The sequence below is a fragment of the Raphanus sativus genome, chromosome 5 (assembly GCF_000801105.2).
Source record: "Raphanus sativus cultivar WK10039 chromosome 5, ASM80110v3, whole genome shotgun sequence".
NCBI lineage: Eukaryota > Viridiplantae > Streptophyta > Magnoliopsida > Brassicales > Brassicaceae > Raphanus > Raphanus sativus.
The window spans coordinates 20767988-20793623 of record NC_079515.1 but is presented as its reverse complement, the minus strand read 5'-3'; the positions used below and the strand labels follow the sequence as shown (position 1 = coordinate 20793623).

The 25636-nt window shown below is 38.3% G+C and overlaps 1 protein-coding gene and 1 non-coding gene across 2 annotated transcripts; one reads left to right on the top strand and one right to left on the bottom strand.

Moving 5' to 3' along the window:
• Positions 1-3559: 3559 nt before the first annotated feature.
• Positions 3560-4015, bottom strand: LOC130494928 (uncharacterized). The gene has a single exon (XM_056985771.1). The coding sequence runs from the start codon at positions 4013-4015 to the stop codon at positions 3560-3562; it is 456 nt and encodes a 151-aa protein (XP_056841751.1).
• A 1130-nt stretch (positions 4016-5145) lies between these two features.
• Positions 5146-5252, top strand: LOC130495423 (small nucleolar RNA R71). The gene has a single exon (XR_008934692.1). It is a non-coding gene; the product is annotated as a small nucleolar RNA R71 (small nucleolar RNA).
• Positions 5253-25636: the final 20384 nt, after the last annotated feature.

The following is a 25636-nucleotide window of genomic DNA, read 5'->3' as shown; positions in this document are numbered from 1 at the left end:
CCCGCTGTGTCGACCCCGCTGTGCGGCCCCAATCTCGCCTTCTCCTTTTTTTTTTCTTTTCCAAACACTCGGAATGTGCTCAGCAAATCACACTGACTCCACTATCAAAGGGTTAGAAAAAAGAAAATCCTAAAGGATATGTACAAGGATGACATGGGACTTCCTCCCAAGTGAGCTTGTTTTAAGTCTCTAGCTTGACTTTGCTTCCTTTAGGACTAGGTTGGGGTGGGATCAGAAAGTGGAACTGAAATCCCATCTTCCTCTGTTGTAGTAGCCATGTATAACTTGACTCTTTGTCCATTGACTGTGAACTCCCTCCATTCTTATTCCATAGCACAATTGCCCCATATGGTCTCACTTCCTTGATTTTGAAAGGTCCGGACCATCTTGACTTGAGCTTCCCGGGAAACAATTTCAGCCTAGAGTTGTAGAGGAGAACCTGATCTCCAACCTTGAACTCTCTCTTCAAAATGCCCTTGTCATGAAAAGCTTTGGTCTTTTCTTTGTAGATCCTTGAGCTCTCAAAAGCATCCATTCTTATCTCATCAAGCTCATGTAGCTGAAACATTCTCTTCTCCTTGGCACTCTTGATGTCAAAGTTCAACAGTTTCACAGCCCACATTGCCTTATACTCAAGCTCAACTGGTAGATGGCAAGCTTTTCCATAGACAAGGTTGAAAGGTGTGGTGCCTAAGGGAGTTTTGTTATGCTGTCCTATAAGCCCAAAGTGCATCATCAAGCTTGTCTGACCAGTCTTTCCTCTTAGTACCCTATCTTCTCCAGTATGCTCTTGATTTCCCTGTTGGAAAGCTCCACTTGCCCACTAGTCTGAGGATGATATGGTGTGGCTACCTTATGCTTAACACCCTTCTTCCTTAGGAGGCCTTCAAAAACTTGTTGATGAAATGTGATCCTCCATCACTTATAACCACTCTAGGGACTCCAAACCTTGGGAAGATTATGCTTTTGAACATTTTGACTACTACTCTTGAATCATTTGTAGGGCTTGCCACTGCTTCAACCCATTTAGAGACATAGTCAACAGCTACAAGGATGTATTTGTTGCCATAAGAGGAAGGGAAAGGGCTCATGAAGTCTATTCCCCATACATCAAACACTTCCACCTCAAGTATTGGGTTCTGAGGCATTTCACTTCTCCTAGAGATGTTTCCTCTCCTTTGGCAAGAATCACACTTGGAAACAAAGTCTTGAGTGTCCTTGAACATGTGTGGCCACCAAAATCCAGCTTGTAACACCTTAGCAACTGTCTTGAATGTAGCAAAGTGGCCTCCATATGATGATCCATGACAGTGTGTGAGGATCCCATCTATTTCTTCTTCAGCCACTGCCCTTCTATAGAGCTGATCCTTGCAAAGTATGTAGAGAAAGGGCTCATCCCAATAATACCTCTTCAACTCCTTGTAAAACTTCTTCTTGGCATAGCCTTCCAGATTCAGTGGCTCTTTCCCAGTAACAAGGTAGTTTGCAAAATCAGCATACCCAGGTTCTTTTCTCATTTGTTGCCTTGACTTCTTCAATCTTCTTACCAGTCTCGCAAACTGCAACCACTGCTCTAATAGCCATAAGCTGTTCTTCTGGAAGTCTTTCATCAATAGGGATACCACACTCTACTCTCATTCTAGACAAGTGATCAGCCACACCATTCTCAACTCCAGGCCTGTCTTTAATCTCAAGATCAAACTCTTGAAGCAGTAGAATCCACCTCAACAGTCTTGGCTTGGCATCTTTCTTGGCTAGGAGGTGCCTCAAAGCTGCATGATCTGTGTAACAATCACTTTAGACCCCACAAGGTAGCTCCTGAACTTTTCAAAGGCAAAGACAATAGCTAACAACTCCTTCTCTGTTGTAGAGTACTTCACTGGGCATCATCAAGAGTTCTGCTAGCATAGTAGATCACATGTGTCTTCTTGTCCTTCTTCTGCCCCAAAACTGCTCCAACGGCATAGTCACTAGCATCACACATGATCTCAAAGGGGAGATTCCAATCTGGTGGCTGGACAATAGGTGCACTAACAAGCTCATTCTTCAGCTTCTTAAAGGCTTCAAGACACTCAACCTCAAAACTAAAGGTGGCTTCCTTGCACAACAGCTTGGTCAATGGCCTTGCAATCATGGAGAAGTCTTTGATGAATCTTCTGTAGAACCCGGCATGACCAAGAAAGCTTCATGTCTTTCACTGTCTTTGGTGGAGGCAGCCTCACCATCACTTCAATCTTGGCTTTGTCTACCTCAATGCCCTTTCTGAAATCTTGTGCCCAAGCACAATCCCTTCCGTAACCATGAAGTGGTACTTCTCCCAGTTCAGCACAAGGTTGGTGTCTTCACATCTCTGTAGGACCCTGCACAAATTTGACAAACAAGCAGAAAACGAGGATCCGTAGACAGAGAAGTCGTCCATAAACACCTCCACAACATCCTCAATGAGGTCAGAAAAGATAGACATCATGCACCTTTGAAAGGTAGCTGGAGCATTACATAACCCAAATGGCATCCTTCGATAAGCGAAGGTGCCATAGGGGCATGTGAATGTTGTCTTCTCTTGATCATTGGGATGTATGGGGATTTGGAAGAACCCTGAATACCCATCAAGAAAGCAATAAAAGGATGATTTGCAAGCCTCTCAAGCATTTGATCAATGAATGGCAATGGAAAATGATCTTTTCTAGAGGCTGAATTAAGTTTTCGGTAATCAATACACATCCTATGACCTGTTATGGTCCTAGTTGGTATCAATTCATCCTTCTCATTCTTGACCACAGTGATACCACCTTTCTTTGGGACTACATGCACAGGAGATACCCACTTACTATCTGAGATAGGGTAGATCACACCAGCATCTAAGAGTTTAAGAATCTCTTTCTTTACAACATCTTTCAAGTTGGGATTCAACCTTCTTTGATGTTCTATAGAAGTCATAGATTCATCCTCAAGATGTATCCTATGCATGCACAAAGTAGGTGATATCCCTTTGATGTCATCAAGAGAATACCCTATTGCTTTTCTAAATCTTTTAAGTGCATTTAAAAGTTCAGATAGCTCAAGTTCAGTAAGTTCACTACTCACAATGACAGGTAAGTTTCATTAGGGCCAAGAAAAGCGTACCTTACACCATGGGGAAGGGGTTTAAGCTCCACCTTAGGGGCTTTGAGCTCACTCCAGTCATCTTGATGACTGTCCTCTTGTTGAGAAGCTAAAGATGCTTGTGGTAGCTTCTCATACTGCTCCTTATCCACAAACCCCTTGCGCGAATCCAACATTCTCCCATAGGTTGCACTCTCCTTGTTCTCTACTACTTGAACCTCTTTGTCTATAGTCAAAGCATGCTGTAGAGAATCTTCTAGTCCCAACTCCTCAAGCAGCTCATCAGCTAGAGCTTCCATTTCCTCTATGTAGAAGGCTTGGTTTTGCACGGTTGGCTTCTTCATCATCTCCTTGATGTCAAAGTGGAGAACATGCCCTTTACCCAGATGGAGATCTATCTTTCCTTCTTTCACATTCACTATAGCTCCTGCTGTAGCTAAGAATGGTCTACCAAGGATCAAAGGTCTCTAGCCTCCTCATCCATCTCAAGCACCACAAAGTCTGTAGGAATCTCACAATTTCCAACCATCACTGGGAGATCTTCTAAGATACCAACTGGAAACTTCACTGATCGATCAGCCAATACCAATGAAAGCCTGCACTTCTTGTACTGAGCGAATCCAAGTCTTTTCGCAACTGACAAAGGCATGAGACTGACACTAGCCCCAAGATCGCAAAGACACTTCTCAAACTCTATAGGACCAATGGCACAAGGGAGTGTGAAGCATCCTGGATCTTCTAGCTTCTTAGGAATGTTCAATCTCTGGATGATTGCACTACACTCATGAGTAAGTATCATCATGCCTTCCATTTCTTTCTTCTTTGCAGCTACAGCATCTTTCAAGAACTTGCTGTATTGAGGAACCAGCATGAAAGCATCAATGATAGGCATTGTGACCTGAACCTCACTCATTTGCTTCTCAAAGAGTGCCTTGTACTTCTCCAACAGTTGCCTCTTGAATCTCCCAGGAAATGGGAGCTTGGGTTCATAAGGAGGAGGGATAAAGAAGATTCTTTTGATGGAGTAGCAACTTCACCGTGTTTCACTGTTTTCTTCTCTTCTCCAATCTTCCCTTTACCCTTAGCTTCTACTATCTTCTCCAAGATCTCATCATTGGTCTTCTCATCTACAATCACCACATCATCATCTATGTTGATGGCCACCTCCCTACCTTGTTTCTCATCATCCTTGGTGAGAACTCTTGAAGGCAACTCTTTGCCACTCCTTAGAGTGATTGCTTTCATTGTCTCCTTTGGGTTTTGCTCAGGCTTTCCGGGAAGAGTTCCTTGTTGGCGATTGGAGTTGGAACTCATAGAGGCAAACTGATTCTCCAAAGCTCTGAACTTGTTGTTGAGCTCATTGTAGCTCCCATCAATCTTTGAGTGGATGTTCTTCAACTCATAACCAATTTGCTTCTCATTTCTTGATTGAGCTTCAAGTAGTTGCTTGAACATTGATTCCACACTTGTGTCTTGAGCCTTAGGTTGAGAAGAACTTCCTTGGGCTTGAGTAGACTGGTTTACTTTGTTGGAGAAACCAGGAGGAGGGTTTTGCTGAGGTTGATGGCTTCCTTGTTGTTGTTCCGAGGCTGGTAACCACCTTGTTGGTTGTTGGAATAAGGTCTTTGCTGGTAGTTGTTGTACTGAAAGTTGGGCTCCTTTGTGTACCATGTACCATTGTTGTTGATGAAGCAAAGCTCTTCTTGCCCTTCCAAACCATCAACTTCATTCACCTTAGGAGGAACCTCTTGACTAGGATCACCAACAAAGCTAACCTGCTCCTTCTTGGATTGGTTTGAAAGAACCAAGTCCAACTTGTCTTGCAAAGACTTGATATCTCTCCTTGTCTGCTGGTCATCCCCTCTGTTGGCTCTATCATACTCCTCATTGTAGACTGAGTCACTCTGTGCCATGTTCTCCACCAGCTCCTCTGCATCCTCCACAGTTCTGCCCAAGAAGAAACCATTACTAGCAGTGTCAAGCCTGTTTCTGCAAGATGGGAGAACTCCTCTATAGAAAGTGATAAGCAAGCTCTCCTTGCTGAAACCATGATGAGGACATTGAGCTTGGTAGTCCTTGAATCTCTCCCATGCCTCATTGAAGCTCTCTAGATTCTTCTGCTGGAAACCAGAGATCTCATTCCTTATCTTAGCTGTCCTTGAAGTAGAGAAGAATTTCTCCAAGAAGGCTTCCTTACATCCCTCCCAAGTGGTGATAGTGTCACTTGGGACAGATCTCTCCCATTGATGTGCCTTGTCTCCCAAAGAGAAGGGAAACAACTTCAGCTTGAATGCATCTTCAGAGACACCATTTGTCTTGGACAAACTACAATACTGATCAAACTTGTACAAGTGATCAATAGGATCTTCAGCTGCCAGGCCATGAAACTTGTTGTGCTCAATGGTGTTGAGTAGCCCTGACTTGATCTCGAAGTTGTTGTTCTCCACAGGTGGTGCTCTGATTCCCAACCTATGACCATGAATGTGAGGGCGATCATAGGTTCCAATGGCGCGAGCTTGGCGCTGTGGGTGTTGTGGTCGAAGGTTGGCAGCTCCTTGACCATTTCCCTCTTGGGCAGCTCCCAAAGGGATCTCTCCATCTCGATTCTGGTTCTGATGGTGAGCCATATCAAAACCCAATCTGTTGAAATGAGCCTGTTGCTCCTCTTCTCTCCTTCTTCTTGTATTCTCTCTTTCCAAAGCCCGGATGTCTGGTACTAGAGGAGTGAGGTTTGTAGTCCCTCTACTTCTCAAGTTCATACACCTGAAATGAAAAAGAAAAAGGAAAAAGCAGAGCCAATATCACAATAATAAGAAAAATGACTTAGTCTCAAGCAAATGACTAAATCCCAATGTCAAAATCACAATAGAACTTGGCAACGGCGCCAATTTGATAACAGGACTTTTCGGGTCCCTATCAAATGCAGTAGTATAAAAGATTGTCGAACCAATCCTAGGTGATTTCAATGCACTGAGAATACAAATCCATGCTTAATCTAAGTGCAACCAAAAGTGAGATGAGTTTTAAACTAGAGTAATACTAAAATGCAGTAAAACTGTAAACTTTCTTTGATTATGAGATGGGAGAACTCATGGGAATAGGGATTAGATCTTGGGTGATCAAGTTTTGAACTAAAAGGGATGACTTTCAATCAATCTAGCAATCTTAGGCCTAGACACAATGCTAAACAAGCTCTATCCCTAGATGAATGTTCATTTGCTAAAGCAACTCAAGCATCAAATTCCTTTGGTTGAATATTGCTAAAGCAATCATTAAAAACAAGCCTACTAGCCATCTTAACACCTTTAACAACAAATTCCTTTGGCAAAGTGTGTTAAGAGCTTAGAAGAGTTGACTCAGACATTTCATCAAACACCTTCCGGGTGTGAAATGTCTAGAGATCAACCTTTGAGAGGCCAACTCAAAAGAAGCAATAAGACTACTCTAATAGCAAGGAAATAGATAGATAGAACATAAAACCCTTTAGATCTAGCTTAATCACCCTTGATCTCCCTAACCCATGAATCCTAAGAGGACTACTCACTAATCACCATGATTCTTCTCAAACCCATAAGAGATTCAAGCTTAATCATGAAAAGAAAGAAAATAAGAACTTAAATAACTCAAGAACACAAGAACAAAATGATGATTTGATTCAAAGGAAAGAACTTTATCACCCAAAAGGTTTGTGTTTTCTCAAGAGATAATAAGATAATCCCATCATTTGGGTCTAAAAAGTATTTATATGATCCTTCCAAACCCTAATGGTTGATAATAAAAGGTCTAAAAAGCCCTTAAAAGCATTACAAATCGCATAAGTAAAGACACGCAGCGGAGTCGCAACCCCGCTGGCTAACCCCGCTCCGGCCATTTTGCTTCGTCTCCTGTGGTAAACCCGAGCGGCCTTGGTGACTCCGCTCCGTATGGCTGCTCAACCCCGCTCCGGACCTCACACCGGTGTCGTGACTCCGCTCCAAGACCCCGCTCCAGCCACTTCACACCGTTTCTCGTCGTAAACCCGAGCGGTGTTACTTACGCCGCTCCATGTACTCGTTCCGACCTCGCTCTGGATCACAGCGGACCTGCGAACCCGCTCCAAGCACCCCGCTCCAGACGTTAACTTGCACAATCCCCATCTTTCACCTCTTTTGATCCATAACCCATCTCAAACACCTCCAAAAACTCCATAGCATGCTCCAACACCTGATAAGGACTTATGCATGCAAAATGCAACCTAAAGATGCCTAAATCCTATTCTAAATGATCAAAATGTGCAAGATATCAAAGCTAAAAACATGCAAATGCACAAGATATCACCAGCATCTATGTCAACCAGAGTTTTGTTAGCAAGGATGCACTGCTTTCAGAGCTGCGGTTGACAGCAGTGAGGGGTAATTTTTCTTTCAGAATATACAAATCAACGCAAACTCTCCTTGTGGCAACATGTCGGGTTAGCGGTTGTGGATGGAAGATCAGAGCGAGTGTGAAACATGGGACAAATACGTTTTGGGTAACAAAGTATGTGGAAAAACATTTATGCTCAATTGGAGACCGAATCGCTCAGCGGAGACACTGTACTCCAAAGTATGTTGGTAGTCTTTTCATTGATCGTGTTGGAATCATTGATCGGATAACTCCACAGCATATCACTGATGCAATGAGGAACATGTTTGGCATGACGCTTGATTACACCACTTCATACAGAACACTGTTATATGCACAAAAATTGGTGAGAGGATCAGCAGAAGAAGGGTATTCGCGTCTGCCTTCATATCTCGAGCAAATCTCCATTGCAAATCCTGATTCTATCACGGCTATAGAACTTGATTCTATGAAAAGATTTAAGTATCTATTTCTCTCTTTTGGAGCTTCTATCAAAGGTTTTAAGTATCAGAGAAGGGTCGTTGTGGTGGATGGAACTCACCTAAGTGGAAAGTATGGAGGTGTTATGTTAGTTGCAGCCGCACAAGATGGCAATTTTCAGATATTCCCATTGGCTTTTGGGATCGTGGATGCTGAAGATGAACCTTCTTGGGAATGGTTTTTCACAAAATTGGCTAGTTGTATATCTCATGACAAGCCTCTGGTGATAGTCTCCGACCGGCACGCGGCCATTAAAAGTGCGTGTGAGAAGGTGTTTCCTTGGGCAACCCGAGGAATATGTTATTATCACCTTCAAGATAACATTGTCAAAAAGTTTAAAGGGAAACATCTCATGTACTTGGTGAAAGGGGCTGCTTATGCGCATACGGTTTACGATTTTGACCGGTACATGGCTGAGATACGGAGTGCAAACCCGGAACTTGCAACGTATTTGGAGAAGGCCGACGCCAGGCTATGGTCAAGGGTTTATTGTAAGGGGAACGGGTTCAACATAAAAACAAGCAACATCGCTGAATCTATTATTCCGCACTGAAGCGAGCAAGAGGATTTCCGATTCCGTTCCTGCTGGAGTTCATAAGGCAGAAGTTAGAAAATGGTGTTGGAAAAGGAGACAAGATGCTTTGAGTCTCCCAACTGAACATAGCCGGGGTGTTGAATACTTGCTTGCTGTTCGATCAGAGATAGCGGATACGATGACGGTCGAACCAATTGATGGATGGCGTTTCTTTGTCAAAGGTGGCAAAATGGACTGTGTGGTTGATTTGGAACATGTAAAATATGATTGTGGTGTCTATGGAGTGGAGAAAAATACCTTGCTCTCATGCTATAGCTGCTGGAACACATGCTGGTTTGCATATCTCCACACTTGTATGTCCACTTTACTCAAAGAATCATCTGTATGCAGGATACTCAGAGAATATATATCCTATCGTGTCACAACATATTGAGGAACGAGAATGCTTTCCTCCAGACGTAAAGCGTGGTCCGGGGAGACAGAAGAAATCAAGATGGCAATCTTGGTTGGAGCTATCTAGGATGAGAGGACACAAACCCAGGAAGAAACACAGGGCACGGAGATGCTCAAACTGCAAGGAAACTGGCCATACGAAACCACAATGTACACAACCAGTTGACTAGTTGTCCTGACGACCTAAATTTAAGTCGTCCAGTCTTGATTACTCGTCCAGACGACTAATTGTTAAGTCGTCCAGTGTTTCGTCTACCAGATAACCTTCAAGTAAGTCGTCCAGAAGACCTTCTACTAAGTCGTCCAGTGTATTTTATTTTTAGACGACCTTCTACTAAGTCGTCCAGTGTATTTTATTTTTAGACTACCTTCTACTATCCCTTCAAGTGTTTTTTTTTAGACGACCTTTTACTAAGTCGTCCAGTGTATTTTATTTTTAGACTACCTTCTACTATTTTTATTTTTAGACTACCTTCTACTATTTGTTTTAGACGACCTTTTACTAAGTCGTCCAGTGTAAGTCGTCCAGCTAGAAAACTTCCAGACGACTTATTTGTTAGTCGTCCAAACCTACCAGACGACTTATATATTTACAAATCTATACAAAGACAAGTTCAAATAAATCATACACAAGTTAGAAAATCTATACAACGACAAGTTCAAATACAAATACACAAATCATACACAAGTTAGAAAATCTATACAAAGACAAGTTCAAAGCCATACACAAATCTAATCATACATGCCACGAACATATCACCATCCTCATTATCTTTCAAATGTTGATCAACAAGCTCCGTCCATATAACAACCGCCATTTTATCCCTCATATCACCATCCTCATTATCTTTAGGAGCCTCTTTACGAGCTTTCTTCCGAGGTCTCTGATTGTCTTTCTCCTCCTCCTCCACCTCCACCACAACCATCTCTTTGGCTCTTTTTGATGGAGTCACAAACTTAGGTTTTGTACCAGTGACTTCCCAGCAATCCATGGTCCACTTCCACGGTCTCCGATCATACATGACTTTAATGATGTTCTCCGCGGGCACGTCCTCAACCTCAGAGTCCCATTTTGGCCACATTTCACTAATGTCCTTCTCAACAAAGTTGATCACGCGGGTCTGCAGTAAATAGAAGAAGAATCGAGTTAGATATTTGAAACAAAATACTAAATAGACGACTTAATTATAAGTCATCTACTAAGTCGTCCAGCTGGACGACCTTCCAGACGACTTATTATAAGTCGTCTACTAAGTCGTCCAGCTGGAAGACCTTCCAGACGACTTATTATAAGTCGTCTACTAAGTCGTCCAGCTGGAAGACCTTCCAGACGACTTATAATAAGTCGTCTACTAAGTCGTCCAGCTGGAAGACTTTCCAGACGACTTATTATAAGTCGTCTACTAAGTCGTCCAGCTGGAAGACCTTCCAGACGACTTATAATAAGTCGTCTACTAAGTCGTCCAGCTGGAAGACTTTCCAGACAACTTAATTAAGTGAAGATGGAAAGGTACCTGACTCAAGATAGCAGCTTTCATGAATCTGCGGCCTTTGCTGCCCTCGTAAGCCAGAATCGGTGGAGACGGACTGTTTGCTCTGGGACTACCAATACTAGCACCCATTCACGGAATAGCTGTGTACGCCCAGACCTGAAGAACTTGTATAACCCATCCACGGTGTAACAGCCAGTAATCTCTTTGTTCCACAAAGAGTCCATCAGCACCTTAAACGCGACTCTCCCCCATGGATAATTCTCAAACCGTTCTAAATCCATCACTAGATTTGCCAGAGTAGATCGTGTAGCGGTTGAAAACTTTCTCCCTTCAATGAATCCAGTGAAGATGGAAAGGTACGCGAGCCGCTTGCGATCTTCCGTGGACCAATCCCCGCATCTCTTCAGTGCTGCTATTATCTGATCAGTAGTTGGCCCAGCTTCTAGATGAACTCCCATCATCCCCCAGAAAGAAACCATCTCTTTGGTAACTTCACATTTTGGTGTCTCAAAGTCCTCGATGTACTCGCAGTTTAGACCAGTGAGGTTTTCAAACTCTAACAGTGAAAACCTCACAGGTTCTGGACCAACGAGAGACCACATCTCGTACTTCTTCTTAATGTCCAGCTTTAAACAGAGCATGTAGTGAACCAGCCTTGAAGCCCAACCAAATCCCTGCTCCTTGAACTTGATGAAAACTCCCAAACTCGACTCCTTGAGCTCTTCAAATTCATCATCAGTGAGAGCTTCCCTAAGAGCAGTATTCAACTTCTTGTTATCCGTATGATACGAAATGCTATGCTGGGGTTCTGGCTCTTCCCCTAATGTGTATAACCTACGGGGGAGTTCTGGAATATCCATCATTTTTGTCTGCAAATAATCAAAGACAACAATAGAAGTCAGAACACAAGCTAAATCAATCACGCCTTAATTGTTACTCCAGACGACTTAGTAGACGACTTTAATATAAGTCGTCTGGAAAGTCGTCCAACTGGACGACTTAGTTGACGACTTTATTTAAGTCGTCTGGAAAGTCTTCCAAATGGACGACTTATATTTAAGTCGTCTACTAAGTCGTCCAGTTGGAAGACTTTTCAGACGACTTACTTACAAGTCTTCCAGTAGAAAATTTCAAGCGGACCTGATTAGTCGCAGAAGGAGTTGGAGTACTTGTCATTGTGGTTATAGATCTGAAAAAATAAACGTGAAACGGTGAGAATGAGTAAATTGATAGAGACAACGTTTTATGTTCATCTTTTCCTCGAGATTGATGACTTACTGGCGTTAGGGTTTACAGAGAAACGGCGCTACGGTTTACAGAGAAGAAGCGGCGGCGCTAGGGTTTAGAAGAAGCGGCGGTGCTAGCTAGTGTTTAGAGGAAGCGGCAGTGAGAACGTTGGTGAGCACGGTGGCGAGGGCGACGGTTTGTTCGAAAATAGTGGAAGCTAGGGCGCTAGGGTTTAGAGGAATCGGCGGCGCTAGGGTTAGAAGAAGCTGCGGCGACAACGGTGAGAATGAAGTGAGATAGATAGCCGACGTTGAGAACGATGGTTTGTTCGGAAATAGTGGGAATTCGAATCGCCTTTGATATCGCCGGTGAGAGAGAACTGTTAGGGGTTTCTGAATTTCGCGGAAAGTGAAACAAAAAAAAAATCACCTTATATATTGGGTAAATAATCCGGTTAGCTTTAAAAGTACATTGGTAAACTTTAAGGTTTGGTCCGGTTTAGACGACTTATTCTGGCTGATAATGTATATCAGACGACCTAATATTTAGTCGTCTGTGCACAGAAGACTAAATATTAAGTCGTCCTAGACCCTAAAATGAACCCCTAAACTAAAATGACTAAATTAACTTACTAACCACGTTATAAAATCAAATTATACTTCAATAGTGTTTACTATACTTAGAAATGAACACGCTTAGGTAATTTTAAAATTTTCAAAAACGGTTTTAATGCTTTCCAAAATCTAACCCTAAGAACACATACAATACTACAACATATGTTGATGAAACATAAACTAAAGAATATCATGACTCATTACTTTCACTCATCTGGGCTGAAAACAATTGAAATTTGTTATATATTAATTTATATCTCTTAAGACATATGTTAATTACATAATTCCAATTTTTCACTTATCAAAATATTTTTTACAAAATTTTTAAATTATGTTTAAGAATAACTGTCCAGACGATTTTAAGTTAAGTCGTCTGGACGACTTATTTTCAAGTCATCTAAACAGACGACTTGCAAGGGGTAGAAACGTAAAAAAAAATCCGTTTTTTTGTTTGTTCACAAGGAGATAGTTGTAATTTCAATAGCCTTTTAGGTTATTTTTGCCTTTGACCCAAGTTGGGGTATTCTTTTGGGTTTGACTCCAAGTTTTGAGTCACACTTGGCAATTTTCCCTTATATTTATTTAAAATTTAAATCACTAAATTGTAATAACCATATACAAATTGTTGATGCACAAATCTAATTGTAGTTTAGTATGTATCTTCTCAAATATTGATCCATTACACTTACAAAGAATGATAAATTAGTTCGATTAAAAAATTGTATAACTAACTTGTATAGCTAAAAATAATTTGTATAGCTAAAAATATATATTGTATAGCTAAATTTTGTAAAATTGGAACATCACATTTATAATATATCCACACTTATCCAAATATTCATGAATTAGAATACTTTAAATAACCGACAAATCGTATTATATAATGGGCCACGTATTGGCTCAACCGGTAGTCATGTCCCCGATTTTAGCACGTTTTACTTAATTTTAAATAACAAGTTTAAAAAAAAAAAAAACCAAATTACATATAGGGTCTCCAGATTTATCGGTTTAACCTTAGATCCAATTGAGATTTCAGAACACTGAATATAACGCTTAATGCGTAGCATTTAAATGTAGATACATAATCAAAAATATAAATATATAAGATAATTTTTTTTGTATTGAAAATAATTATGCACCGCTTTATAAAAAAAGCGGGTCAAAATCTAATTTAACATAAAAATCTAAGTTAATTATTAATTTAGTGTAACCTCACAATAAAAACTACGCAATACATATAATGACTTTATTGTTTTTTTATTATTTGGTTATTATTTTAGAGAATCTCATGTTTACAGATATAAATAATAACCTTTGGACCCAATACGGAGAAGTTCATATCCAAACTACATGCAACCGCCGGTGGATAACACGGGTGATCGCCACTCTCTGTATGTCTTCGGCGGGCTATCCAGCGGACAAATCCCAGATTTCCGGTGGACAGTAATTTGATATAAGATCCAGTGACTATTCACTATAAGATATTTGTGTGATTAAAAATCAAGTGTTTTAAAAAAGAAATTTTTTTTGTCTTTTAACTTTAAAGTTAAGTGACAAAAAAAAGATTTAAACAATCAGGTTAAATAGGGGGGATGTGCAAATCTGGGTTTAGTGAGGGCATATGAAGGATGCTACGCTTCATAAACTTAGACAATTACTATGTATTTTAGTTTAATTATACATTTTACTGCAGTCAGGTACCTGCCCTCTAGTGTAAAGAACTGATCCGCCCCTGTCAAAAGTTACTAATTGTAGCCGAAAATTTGACGCCATAGGACAGTTTTAATTACAAGATGGAGCACTTTCCACTACTAAGGTAGTTTTTTGTAACAGCTTCCCACTTGTCTTAACTAGCTGTCACAACATAACCTAAAGCACTACCCCACTTGCTAACTATGTCTTTTGTTTTAACGGGAACCTTTCTCCACCTTTCATCTTTATTTTTTTGGACAGTGTAGATCCACTCTGATTTTTTTTTTACAAGACTTATATCTACCAAATCTAAACCATCTGATTACATCTTTCATTTCACCATCCTACAGTCCAGATTTTCTGGGTTTTTACATCTCACAGTCCCTTTTCATCTTCGTTGTCTCCTTCATTTGAATGAAAAAAGAAAAAAAAATTCAGAGATACTGCATATTCCTCATACGGATTGCGGCTAGAAATTGGTTTGTTCTACTTATTATTTCTGTCATCTTCTCAAATCCAACTTTAACCTCTTTTTTTACAATTATTTTTGCAAGTTATAATGTTGGACCATTGCATGGTCATCCCTGGTGAATGGACCTCCGTCGGCTCGCTCTCGGAGTTTATGTCTACATTTATGGTGTACATCCCATGTAAACACGATTAAACTTAACGTGTACATTCACAGTAATATATGTTGTCCATTTGTACACTGATAGTGTTTATGTCTACATTTATGGTGTACATACCAACACCGCTGGTGTCCACGTGTACATTAATAAACATGCAAAACATGCATGATTTGTTGTACATGTGTGTCTCGATCGTGTTCTTGTATACCAAAATGGTGTCCATGTACACATCAATTACTTATAAATGTTATGCATATATTTCAATAACTGTGTCCACGTGTACACTGAACTTAAGAAGTTCACTTCTTTTAACTGTGTCCACTTATACATTGTACATAATAAGTTCACTTATTTTATCCACGTGTACACTATTAGGTGTCCATATGTACTTTCAACAAACTAATGAGGTCCATGTACGCATCACTTTTGTCCCTATGACCACCAATAGCATCCATGTGTACAATTATGAAATTCATATCTACACTGTCGGTGTCAATGTATATGAAAAAAGGCCAAAAGAAGTTCACTTCTTTAAACTGTGTCTACGTGTACACTTCACATAAGAAGTTCACTTCTTTTGTCCACGTGTACACTTCAGAAGTCCCTGTATATAGATTCAAAAGTTCACTTCAGAAGTCCCTGTATATAGATTCATTGTCGAAGTCCATGTGTACACTATGATTAAATGTCCATTCCTCAGATGAATCTTATGTACACCATTTCGAAATCCATTTGAATGTCCATAACGACCTAATGTACACTTCACAATCCTCTAATGTACACGTGGACAGCATATAGCCTCCATATGCGCAAGTGTACACTAAACAGACCATGTTTCAAACCACATAGTGTCCACTTCACACAACTCTTCTACATCTGCAGTCTTAGTGTACGTTCCTCTAATGTTCGCGTGGACAATATATGACGTCCATATGTGCAAGTGTTCACTAAACAAACCATGTCTACTCGTTTTTGTCATTCACATCTTTAACCCGTGTACACCCCCGCATTTCTCACAAGTCCAGGTGTACAACCTATGGTGTCCATAAGTCCTTCTACACACTTGCATACAGATGTTGAAGTCCATCTCGAAGTCCCTGCATATACACTCATTGTCGAAGTCTATGTGTACACTCTAATTCAATCTACATGCCTCTAACGCAATTTGAGGTAAAAAATGTCGAAGTCCATTTGTACACTATATTTTCAATTTCCATAACGACCTAGTGTACACTTCAACCTCCTCATATGTTCACGTGGACAACATAAAGCGTCCATGTGTCCAAGACAACATAGTTTCCACTTCACACTCTCGTTCTACATCTGCAGTCCTTGTGTACACTGTAGTTTATACGTCCAAGTCCTTGTGTACTCTTGATGTCCAAGTCAGATAAGTACACTGCAGTTTAATGTCCATTTGGACTACGTCATCGAGTAATCCGACGTCGATTAGATGTTTGTCCTCTCGCTTGGGAAACGATCGGTCGCAAATAGCCGCTCATGTAGCAATTCCTTCACATTCTCGACACCTGAATCCGCCGCATCTGCCACATAAGAAACCCTAAATTAAACAAATTAACCCAATTGCTCCGATGCGAGGCCTCAAGCTAAATAACAGAGACGGAAAACTAACCTTCTTCTTTCTCCTTGCCACAGCTACTACGAGTCCTCGCCATCGTGAGATAACCGCCTCCGCCGCCGTCTGTTCTCTCTCCTTCACAGATCTTAAAAGATAGATCGAGTAAAAGAAAAGACGATTACATAAAAAAAATCTTGAGAAAAGATATTTAAGAATCAGATTTCAGTTTTAAAAAAAACGTAGAGAATGAACCAGGAAGAAAACGATGGAGAAAAATGGAAGTAATGAGTGGACATGTCTGAAAATGGTGGGCCATCACTTTTAATATTCAAAATTCAAAAGAAACGAGAAAAATTCAAACCATCTAACAAACCTAACCAGATACAATGTTGTTTTACTGAAATATCCATATCTTGTTTTGCTTTTTAAAGGATAAATGAGTCTTCAACCACACAAAAGTGTCTAGGTAGCACAATGTGCTCTAGAGTGTAATAAAAACATAGAAACTGACATGTGGTGTTAATAACTCATTGTAGCCAAAGTGGTCATAAAATATGATTAAAATTCAATTCAAAAAAAATATGATTAAACTGCCACACTTTTATAACAGTTAACATCGTCATTTTAATCAAATAGTACAAATTGGTGACAAATAAAAATACTAACAATATGGACGATAAGCTTTTCGTCACTAATTTGTCATATCATTTGTGGCATTATTTTGTTACTTTCTATTATGTCACATATTATCACAAAATAGTAACCATTTTGTAACATAATAATTCCGTCACACTATTTTGACACAAAAATTGGTCACAAACTCACAATAATCACATTTTCTTAATCGGGTGTTCTCTGGACCGGAATCCTGTCAAACAATAACTAATGAGTATAAACTAGAACGGAATCCAATTAAGTAACGGTAACAGGTATAGTGATTTGGCTTATCACACTTTTGCATGTTTACTACCATGCCTCGCTTCCAATGCAATAAGCGTGTCATATCTTAACTTGTTTGATCAATTTCTATAGTTTGGTTCAAATGTTGAAAACCAAGTCTTTCCTAGTATATAGGTCTTCAAAGTCAAAAATTAATAATTATCTTTTTACTTTTAATACACATAAAGAAAACAAGAGAGAAATAATAATGAAGAGACAATCTATATTATTAAAAGAGAAGTACAAATATAGATTTACCCTAAGATTTACTACTTATTTACAATAGAATGCCACTGAATCATTAAATAACCTAAATTTAAGCTATCAATGTCTTTTCCTAACTTAATTAAATCATTTCCTAAATCAATTTTATCTAAATTTTTGTGTTCAAAATATTTCCTAAAACGATTTAGCTAAATTTTAGGAATATTAATGTTTGAAAACGAATTTTAACAATATTTTTCAAGTATCATATAATTCTACAAATTTAACTTGTAATATTTTGATATTTCAAATATTTCTAAAATATGTTTAACCATTATGGCTATCATTAATTATTTTCAACAATAAAAACTATCTATGCTAAGATTTAAATATTTTTGGATTCTTTTTAGAACAAAATGAAATGTTTATAACCAAATATTCATATTTTAATATATCTAAATCTCGCCTAAAATATATATATTTTGATTTTTTAAAAAAAATATATGTTTAACCATTTCAGTTACTATTAATTAATTTCAACAATAAAATTTATCTATACTAAGATTTAAATATTTTTGAATTATTTGTAGATCAATATTTATAACTGAATATTCCTTTTACGAATAACTAAATCTCACCATATGGCATATATCTCATCAAATTATTTTAATTATTAGTACATTTGGAAATTGATTTCATGTTAAAAGACATATTATTTGTGCATATGGATCGGTCAATATTTGTTGAAGGTTAAGAATGGCGTACGGTTAATTATTTTCTACAACATGTAAAAAATTTAAATTCTCAATATTTTTATGGCAGAAGGATCAATATTTTTTACAACATGAAACTATTTAATTTTTGTGTTTATAAACATTTTAAAATATAGTAACAATTAGATAATATTTATATATATATAAACGAAAATAAATACCCGCACAGGCGTGCGGGTCAAGCTGTAGTTGATGGTTAAAAGTGAGACTCATGGTGATTTTATTGGCCACCAAACCGACGTACGGTGAGAATCAGTTCGTGATCCACTAGTTTTTTAAATATTATCCAAGTTAAGAAAGGAAAATGGTTCTTGTTGTAAAACTAAGTGGGGAAACTTGTTTCTATTATTAATCTCGACCAGGGGTCTTACATATATATATACATCAGGTCGTGTTTATCCTAAGTGGATAAGTACAACAGTCGATAAGCATTATCTCCTGCGGTCGGTACGGTCCTGGTCGGTCCGGTTATGTCGATCACAATCTGGTACATAACACTCCCCCTTGATCGACACATCCGGTACTGGTTCGTTGCATGCTTAATGTTGCCTCATTAAAACCTCTCCTGGAAAACCCCAAAACCAATGTGGCAAAATGGGAAACCATGGACAGGAAAAAGAGTACAACACATGAACTCCCCCTGATGAATGCATCACTGTAGTAGACACATTCCATCTGGTATCCGAGTCTTCCTGAACGTTGAAGCTGCATGTGACTTGGTGAAGATGATCAACTGGATTCTCCTTGAATGAACTAGTGAATGTTGGACGTCTTGATGTCTTTGGAACTCCATAAAGATGTGGTCAGGATGTACATCTTTGATGCTGATCACTCCATGTCTTGGTCGGACTGATGGCGCTTCGAACGATGCTCGGATGGACTTTATAGTCTGCAATAAAGCTTTACTTGCAGGTCCTTTTAATGTCCAACGGATATACTTTGGTTATATGGCTTTATCAAAACGTGGACATTCAATATATATTGAGTCTTCTGACCCAAACACATACGAACCACTTCTCTTTATATCTTTTGCCCATTTGGATTTATTTCTCTTCGTATGTGCCAATTGTTTTATCCATTGTAGCCAGTCTTTCTTTATTTCCTTTTGTCGATCAATGTTATGTTATAGACCTTGTCTATACACGTCCATTACCATGAGTGTCTAAGGTAAAACCATAAATAATTATTTGCTGCAATGGAACTCATCAAACTATGAATTCGCAGTCAAATGCACTCATGTCTTTTATACATAGCTATCGATCTTTTCTTGCCTTTAGCAATACTATACTTATTAAGCCACGACCAGGTATGCTTCTGGTCACTATCTTAGATTATGGTTCTCACTTTAGGCGTGCTGACTTAATCATTCACACACTCACACGGCTATGATAATTTCTGCAGTTTTACCATATGTAAGACATAGCCTGTTTAATCAATTGATAACTTGTATCATTGAAATCATTGAACCTCTCTTTAGGTTGGTTTGTTATAAACATAACACAAGGAATTATAATATCCTCTATAGGGATATATGGACTGGTTGTACTAATTATTTTCTTAGTCTATCATTCGCAGCTGCCTTGTTTCAGTCCATGAATAGCTTAGGAACAAAACTATTCTATGAGAATTTCTTCTCATCTTTTTGATACTTTTATCATTTCTTTATCCAGTGATCAATATGCTACTTACTACATTTCTTTCTACTTATATCCAGACCTTTTCGAATTTGTAGTAGCATCCACCACATAGGAGTATATCTCCTTATAATCTGTTCCTTTGGTCTCTGTGAGCATCCTTGTGTAATCAAGCCATTCCTTGAATACTTTAAATAGGAATATGAACACCTTAGTCCATGTCTCACGATTTCTTTTCCTTTCCCACACAAGACCTATTTTCACTGGTTTTATCTTATCAGATGATGTTTCTATATATGGCCAATACACCCATCTCTTTTATAGATTCTTTGAATCTTTCTTTGAACCCCCACAGTTTTCTTTAGTCTATGAATGCATTCTTGTATTCTCGTGGGTTCTGATCCTCGCTTATATCTTTTAAACTCAAGTGCTATTTCCTTATGCATCTTTATCTTTTATGTGTCGACACTTCTTTTATAGTGTTCCATTGTGTTCCAGACATGAACTAATCGATTAGAGATTTCATTCTTACTAAGAACCTTCATTTACCTTGCAGTTTGGCGTCCCAAACTACATGGTCTGGTATCTTAGATGTTTAGCTGCGCAGCCTTATCTCAATGTCTGGTCTGGTTTCTCTTATGACCTCAGATATGTCATTTCTATGCACCTTTCTTTTCATTTCTGAGGTTCCTTATCTTATGGAACATATTGGTCTATCTTTAGACTCTATAGCAACTTGATTATGTCTCTTCTAGGACATTAATTTCGTGGTGCTTAAGCTGGTATGACTTAGTCATTCTTTTTCTTTTCTTTTCGGGTCTAATCTGTCTGGCATTCTTTTAGCTAGCTTTGTATGATCTTTCTTTGGACGTCTTAAATCATATTCTCTGGTCCGAGGATCTTGCCAAGACAAGGATGGTTAATATCATTCCATTTCTTTATACTTGTACCAGCTTATTTCTTTCTCCCCCTGATGTTGGATAGTCGGATTTAATCATACAATCCGTGAACCTTGCCTTAATCTGATCACCCATATTTGGCTCAAGGTTTCTTATAAAATCGTGGGAGAAAGCTTTCTCATATCCAACATATATTCCCAATCTTATCTCATCTTCTTATGAGGTTTCATCCTAGACGGCACATATTATTGTGGTGGTCTAAACATAATCTCTTAGGATGGTCTATGTCTGGATCATGACCCTTTATCATCTTTAGATGGGAATATCTATGCTCACTTTATATGGCCTGATGCATATTTTTATTACATGTAAATCCATGTGTTCCCAAGCATTAGCTAGTGATCTTTGTATCACAAAGAATTCGGCCAAGTTCTATCATGGTCATAGACCATATCACTCGGATTTTTAGTGTTGTTCATGTACCACGGGAGTGTCATTTCTCCCCCTCATGAACATGCTTATAAATCTTTTAGATACTTGGAACATTATAGCCTATTGAGTTTCCCTTGTGTACATGTTACACAACGTGAGATTCTATGGGATAACTCTTTTGTGCCTTTTCTCGATATCAATCTTTGCATCAATTTTAAAGACCTGGATGGCTAGTCCAGTCATGCCATAAAGTGTATAAAATTTCGTGGTCAACCTATCTGGTTACCTAGGCCTTTTGCCTTTATCATACTGATATTTTAGCATAGTTTAGATCAGTTGGGAGTACAGTCTCGACCATTTTTATGCCTTGGGCAATTTTTACTTTCTTTATAATCTTAAGGAACTTATATTTCCTTTGCCCATTGGTTCAATGTGGAAACCATTCACTTTTCAAAATTTTATAACTCAAATGGGACTTTTATTTGGGTGAATAATTCATGTCCCTTTTAGGCAATGCCTTTGGTCGGATGATTTTTAATTACTATACTCATTTTCTAAATTTTCATTTGTCATTTATCAATCAAGGAATTATCAAGCCAATCAAGCAAGATAATATAAGACCAGAATCAACTTTTATTATTGCTATATATTTTATAAATGACAAGCAAATCAAATCAAAACATAAAACATGAAATCAGAATGTCTGAATCTTTGATTCTTTAATCAATGTGTAAGCCAACCTCACAATTTATATTTTCCATACGGCTTCCTCAGATTTTTCTTATATATCATTTTCATCCTCAATGTTTTCAGGAGGTTTCATATCATTGTCTTGTTTCTCGATATATGTTTACTGAATTTTATCAATCAGTTGATGGTATCTCGAATTTTCTGCTTTCTTTGCTCGGCTGCCAATAGGCATGATAATAAGTCTTTATAGGTCGTGAAACCTTTTAGACTTATGTGATAACAACATATCCTTTGAATGAAATGTGGAATAGTTCATATAAAATAAGTCCTCTTCTGTTACCACTTCAGCACATAGTTTAAAAACTATAGGTGATTCTCATTTGAGCAGAATGATATTTGTCCACGGATTCAAAATCCTAGAACCTGAGAATCTTTCATTCATCTATGGCCTTTTGCCATAATACCATTGAGAATCTGAAGTTTTGTTTTGACCAGAGGTCATAAGGATCCCTAGTATTTTCATACTGCTCTCTCTCAGATCCTTAGTGAGATGATAGCACATAATTGTTATGGCTTTATTTTTTTTCACTTTCAGTTACATAATTACCTTGATTAATACACTGTCTGAGTCCTCTTGACATCAGGACTATTGAAGTGTTCATTTGCCATTTTCAATCAATTATCTCCATAAAGATTTTAGGGTAGTATAATCTGAAGTTTCGAAATTCGACATCTGAAATCACATTATCCAAAACAGGTCTTAATTTATGTTAAGTAATCTTTTTAGAAAATTTTATTATTCATATCAATACTTCTTATCACACGCACCAAAAAAAATTTTTTTTTTTTTTTTTTTTTTAAGTATTGATGCAAGCAAAATAATCGAAGTTATGATGCAATCTTAGAAAACATTTCTAGATGATCAATGAATCAGAGAAGTTTCCCATAAAATTCTATAAAAAGAAATTTCTATAAAAGGAAACTTTCTAAAAATGGAAACTTTCTAAAAATGGAAACTTTATATTTTCGAAACTTTCTATAAATGGAAACTTTCTATTTTCGAAACTTTCTATAAATGGAAATTTTATATTTTCGAAATTTTCTATCAAACAATCAAGTAGACAATCGAATTTCAAGTTGATGAAATCGATCAGATTTAGATTTTAAAGGGGATTGATCGATTTCTAGGTTTTATCGATTTGATCATTAAGATCAAAGAGGTTTTGAGATTCAGAAACCATTGTGGTTTTGATTTTAATTGTAAAACAATCTCATATCGAACTTTTGGTTTAAGAGTTTCGATTTACTCATGGAAGGGTTTGGACCTATTAATCTTTGCTAGGGTTTGATTTGGGGTTTTGCAAAATTTTAATGGTCATTCCTTTATCAATCAACCATGTTCGATTATGAGTTCTTTTAGGTTTCAAAGTTTACCTTTAGAACTTTGAAGTGTAGATTTGGACCACCGAGAGCTGGAACAAGTCGGATCGCGAACTGCATGACCGGAACGGATCAGGAGCTGGTCGCGTGTCTTAGGTTGAGCAAAAACCTCTTGTATCTTTAGAAACCTTAATCAAAAATGAATCAAAACAAGTTAGTATAGATAGATGAAGTAAATCGCAGAAAATAACAAAGTATAAAGAGAGGCTGCGGTTTAGGCTTTTGATTAGGGTTTTAGGGTAGTTGACGGCGCGGGTTGGAACGGAGCTTGAGGGCGCGGGTTGGAACGGAGCTTGAGGGCGCGTTTGAGATCGGATTGATACGAGGTTTGCGGCGATGGATTCTTCACGTCAAGAGCTTCAATTTGATATATTACACGTCGTCTGGTTTCTTACGGTTTGAGAGAACGAACGGTTTGAAGTCGTCGAATGAGTTTTAGAATTTCAGGGTTTTAGGTCACTTGACGGCGCGTCTTAGAATAGAGCGTGAGGACGCGTCCGGAGTCAGATAGAGGCGAGGCCGACGGCGTTAGATTCGTCTCGTCAAGAGCTTTAATTTGATATATTACTCGTCGTCTGGTTCCTCATGGTTGAAGAGATCGATCGATTTGAAGTTGTGCCGAAATTAGGGTTTTTAGGGTTACTGGCGGCGCGTATTGAAACAGAGCGTGAGGGAGCGTCTGAGATCGGATTGACACGAGGTTCACGGCGTTGGTTTGGTTTCGTCGAGAGCTTCGATTTGATATGTGGCTCGTCGTCTGGATCCTTACGGTTGGAGAGATAGAGCGATTTTAAGATGCGCCGTTTTTAGGGTTTTTGGTGGTTTTGGATAGCTCGGGTTTTAGAGAACGTATCGTGCTGATAACGTGTTGTAAAACTAAGTGGGGAAACTTGTTTCTATTATTAATCTCGACCAGGGGTCTTACATATATATATACATCAGGTCGTGTTTATCCTAAGTGGATAAGTACAACAGTCGATAAGCATTATCTCCTGCGGTCGGTACGGTCCTGGTCGGTCCGGTTATGTCGATCACAATCTGGTACATAACAGTTCTAAGATTTTTAGTCAAAAAAATGGTTCTAAGATAAAGTATTAGTAGCCTACTATAGTTTCTATAGAAGCGAGTCACAGGAAAATAACGAGTCAGATACAAGCAGTTGGCATAAGGAATTCACATTAAAAAAAAAACCTAATAGTACTGAATTTTGAAACTTGTGGATAAAGGGCAGAAGTTGTAAATAACTCTCTAAGTTGGGTCTTTTTATCACTCACAAATTGACAAATATTATCGGGACTCAGACTAACCCTATTCTAGGACGTTAGTCACGAAAACAAATAGAGAGAGAGAGTGGAGACAGTGCAATGATAACCTGGATTTGTGTTCGTCTGGGAATCATTAAAATTTATCTTGATTTTGAGCAATTAAGATATTAACAGATTAGAAAAGGAGGAAAACATTTTAATCTATATATCATTAAAAAAAAGTGAGAGCAAGAGAAAGGTGAAAAGGTTATGAACACACACAGTGCAATGATAACCTGGATTTGATTTTTTTTTTTTTTTATCAGGTCTCCGGTTCGGAATTTGGCCGACCGACTATAAGTATCTTAAAGTTGTAAGTATAAATATTATAAAGAAATTGGATATCTATAATTTGAACGAAGAAATGTTAACAAGATGATTCAATTCATTTAAATTTTTTAGGATATGTAAAAAGTTAAGAGATTATGAGATCACAGTGTATGTGTGGTATGTGTGTGCACACATACATACGCATGCATATGAAAACAATCGGAGAAAAGCAACTAGCTCATTAATGAAGACAGAAAAGTTGACAATGGTATCTTTTTCCTACCAAAAAAAAAATGAAAGAAGGAAGTGTAAAATCAATCAAACTGTGGCTTTAGTCTTTTACAATTTGTAGCTCCAAAAATTTAGCAGAAAGAAAAATGTCTATCAATCAGATTCTTGAATAGTAAAAAGATCACTTCGGATGATTAAGTTTGCAGCATATGACTTACTAGCTAACATACAATTTTTATAGACATGATCCATGTCTAATTATAACAACTTATCCGACATTTACAAAAACATAACTATGTTTTCTGTTTTAGTTTTGGCCACATGGATGGACTTCTCTATTCACAGAGACGATATTGACTTGATGGTGATGTGAGATGTTGCTTCGAGTCCATCCATCATCTGTAACCATTAATTGCCTAGCATAAGAAATAAGAGGGGGGGGGGGGGGGATCGAGAAGTGGTCTTTGAGAACTCTAATCAAATAACAAACAAGGAAGGTCAAACTTTTTTTTTTTGGGGAAAGTCTTTGGTGTATATAGAAAGTTATATTACCCAACAGTTTCTAAAAAAAAGATAAATGTATATAGAAAGTTAAAAAGTTACACACATTAGGCCATGCATATCAGAAGAAAA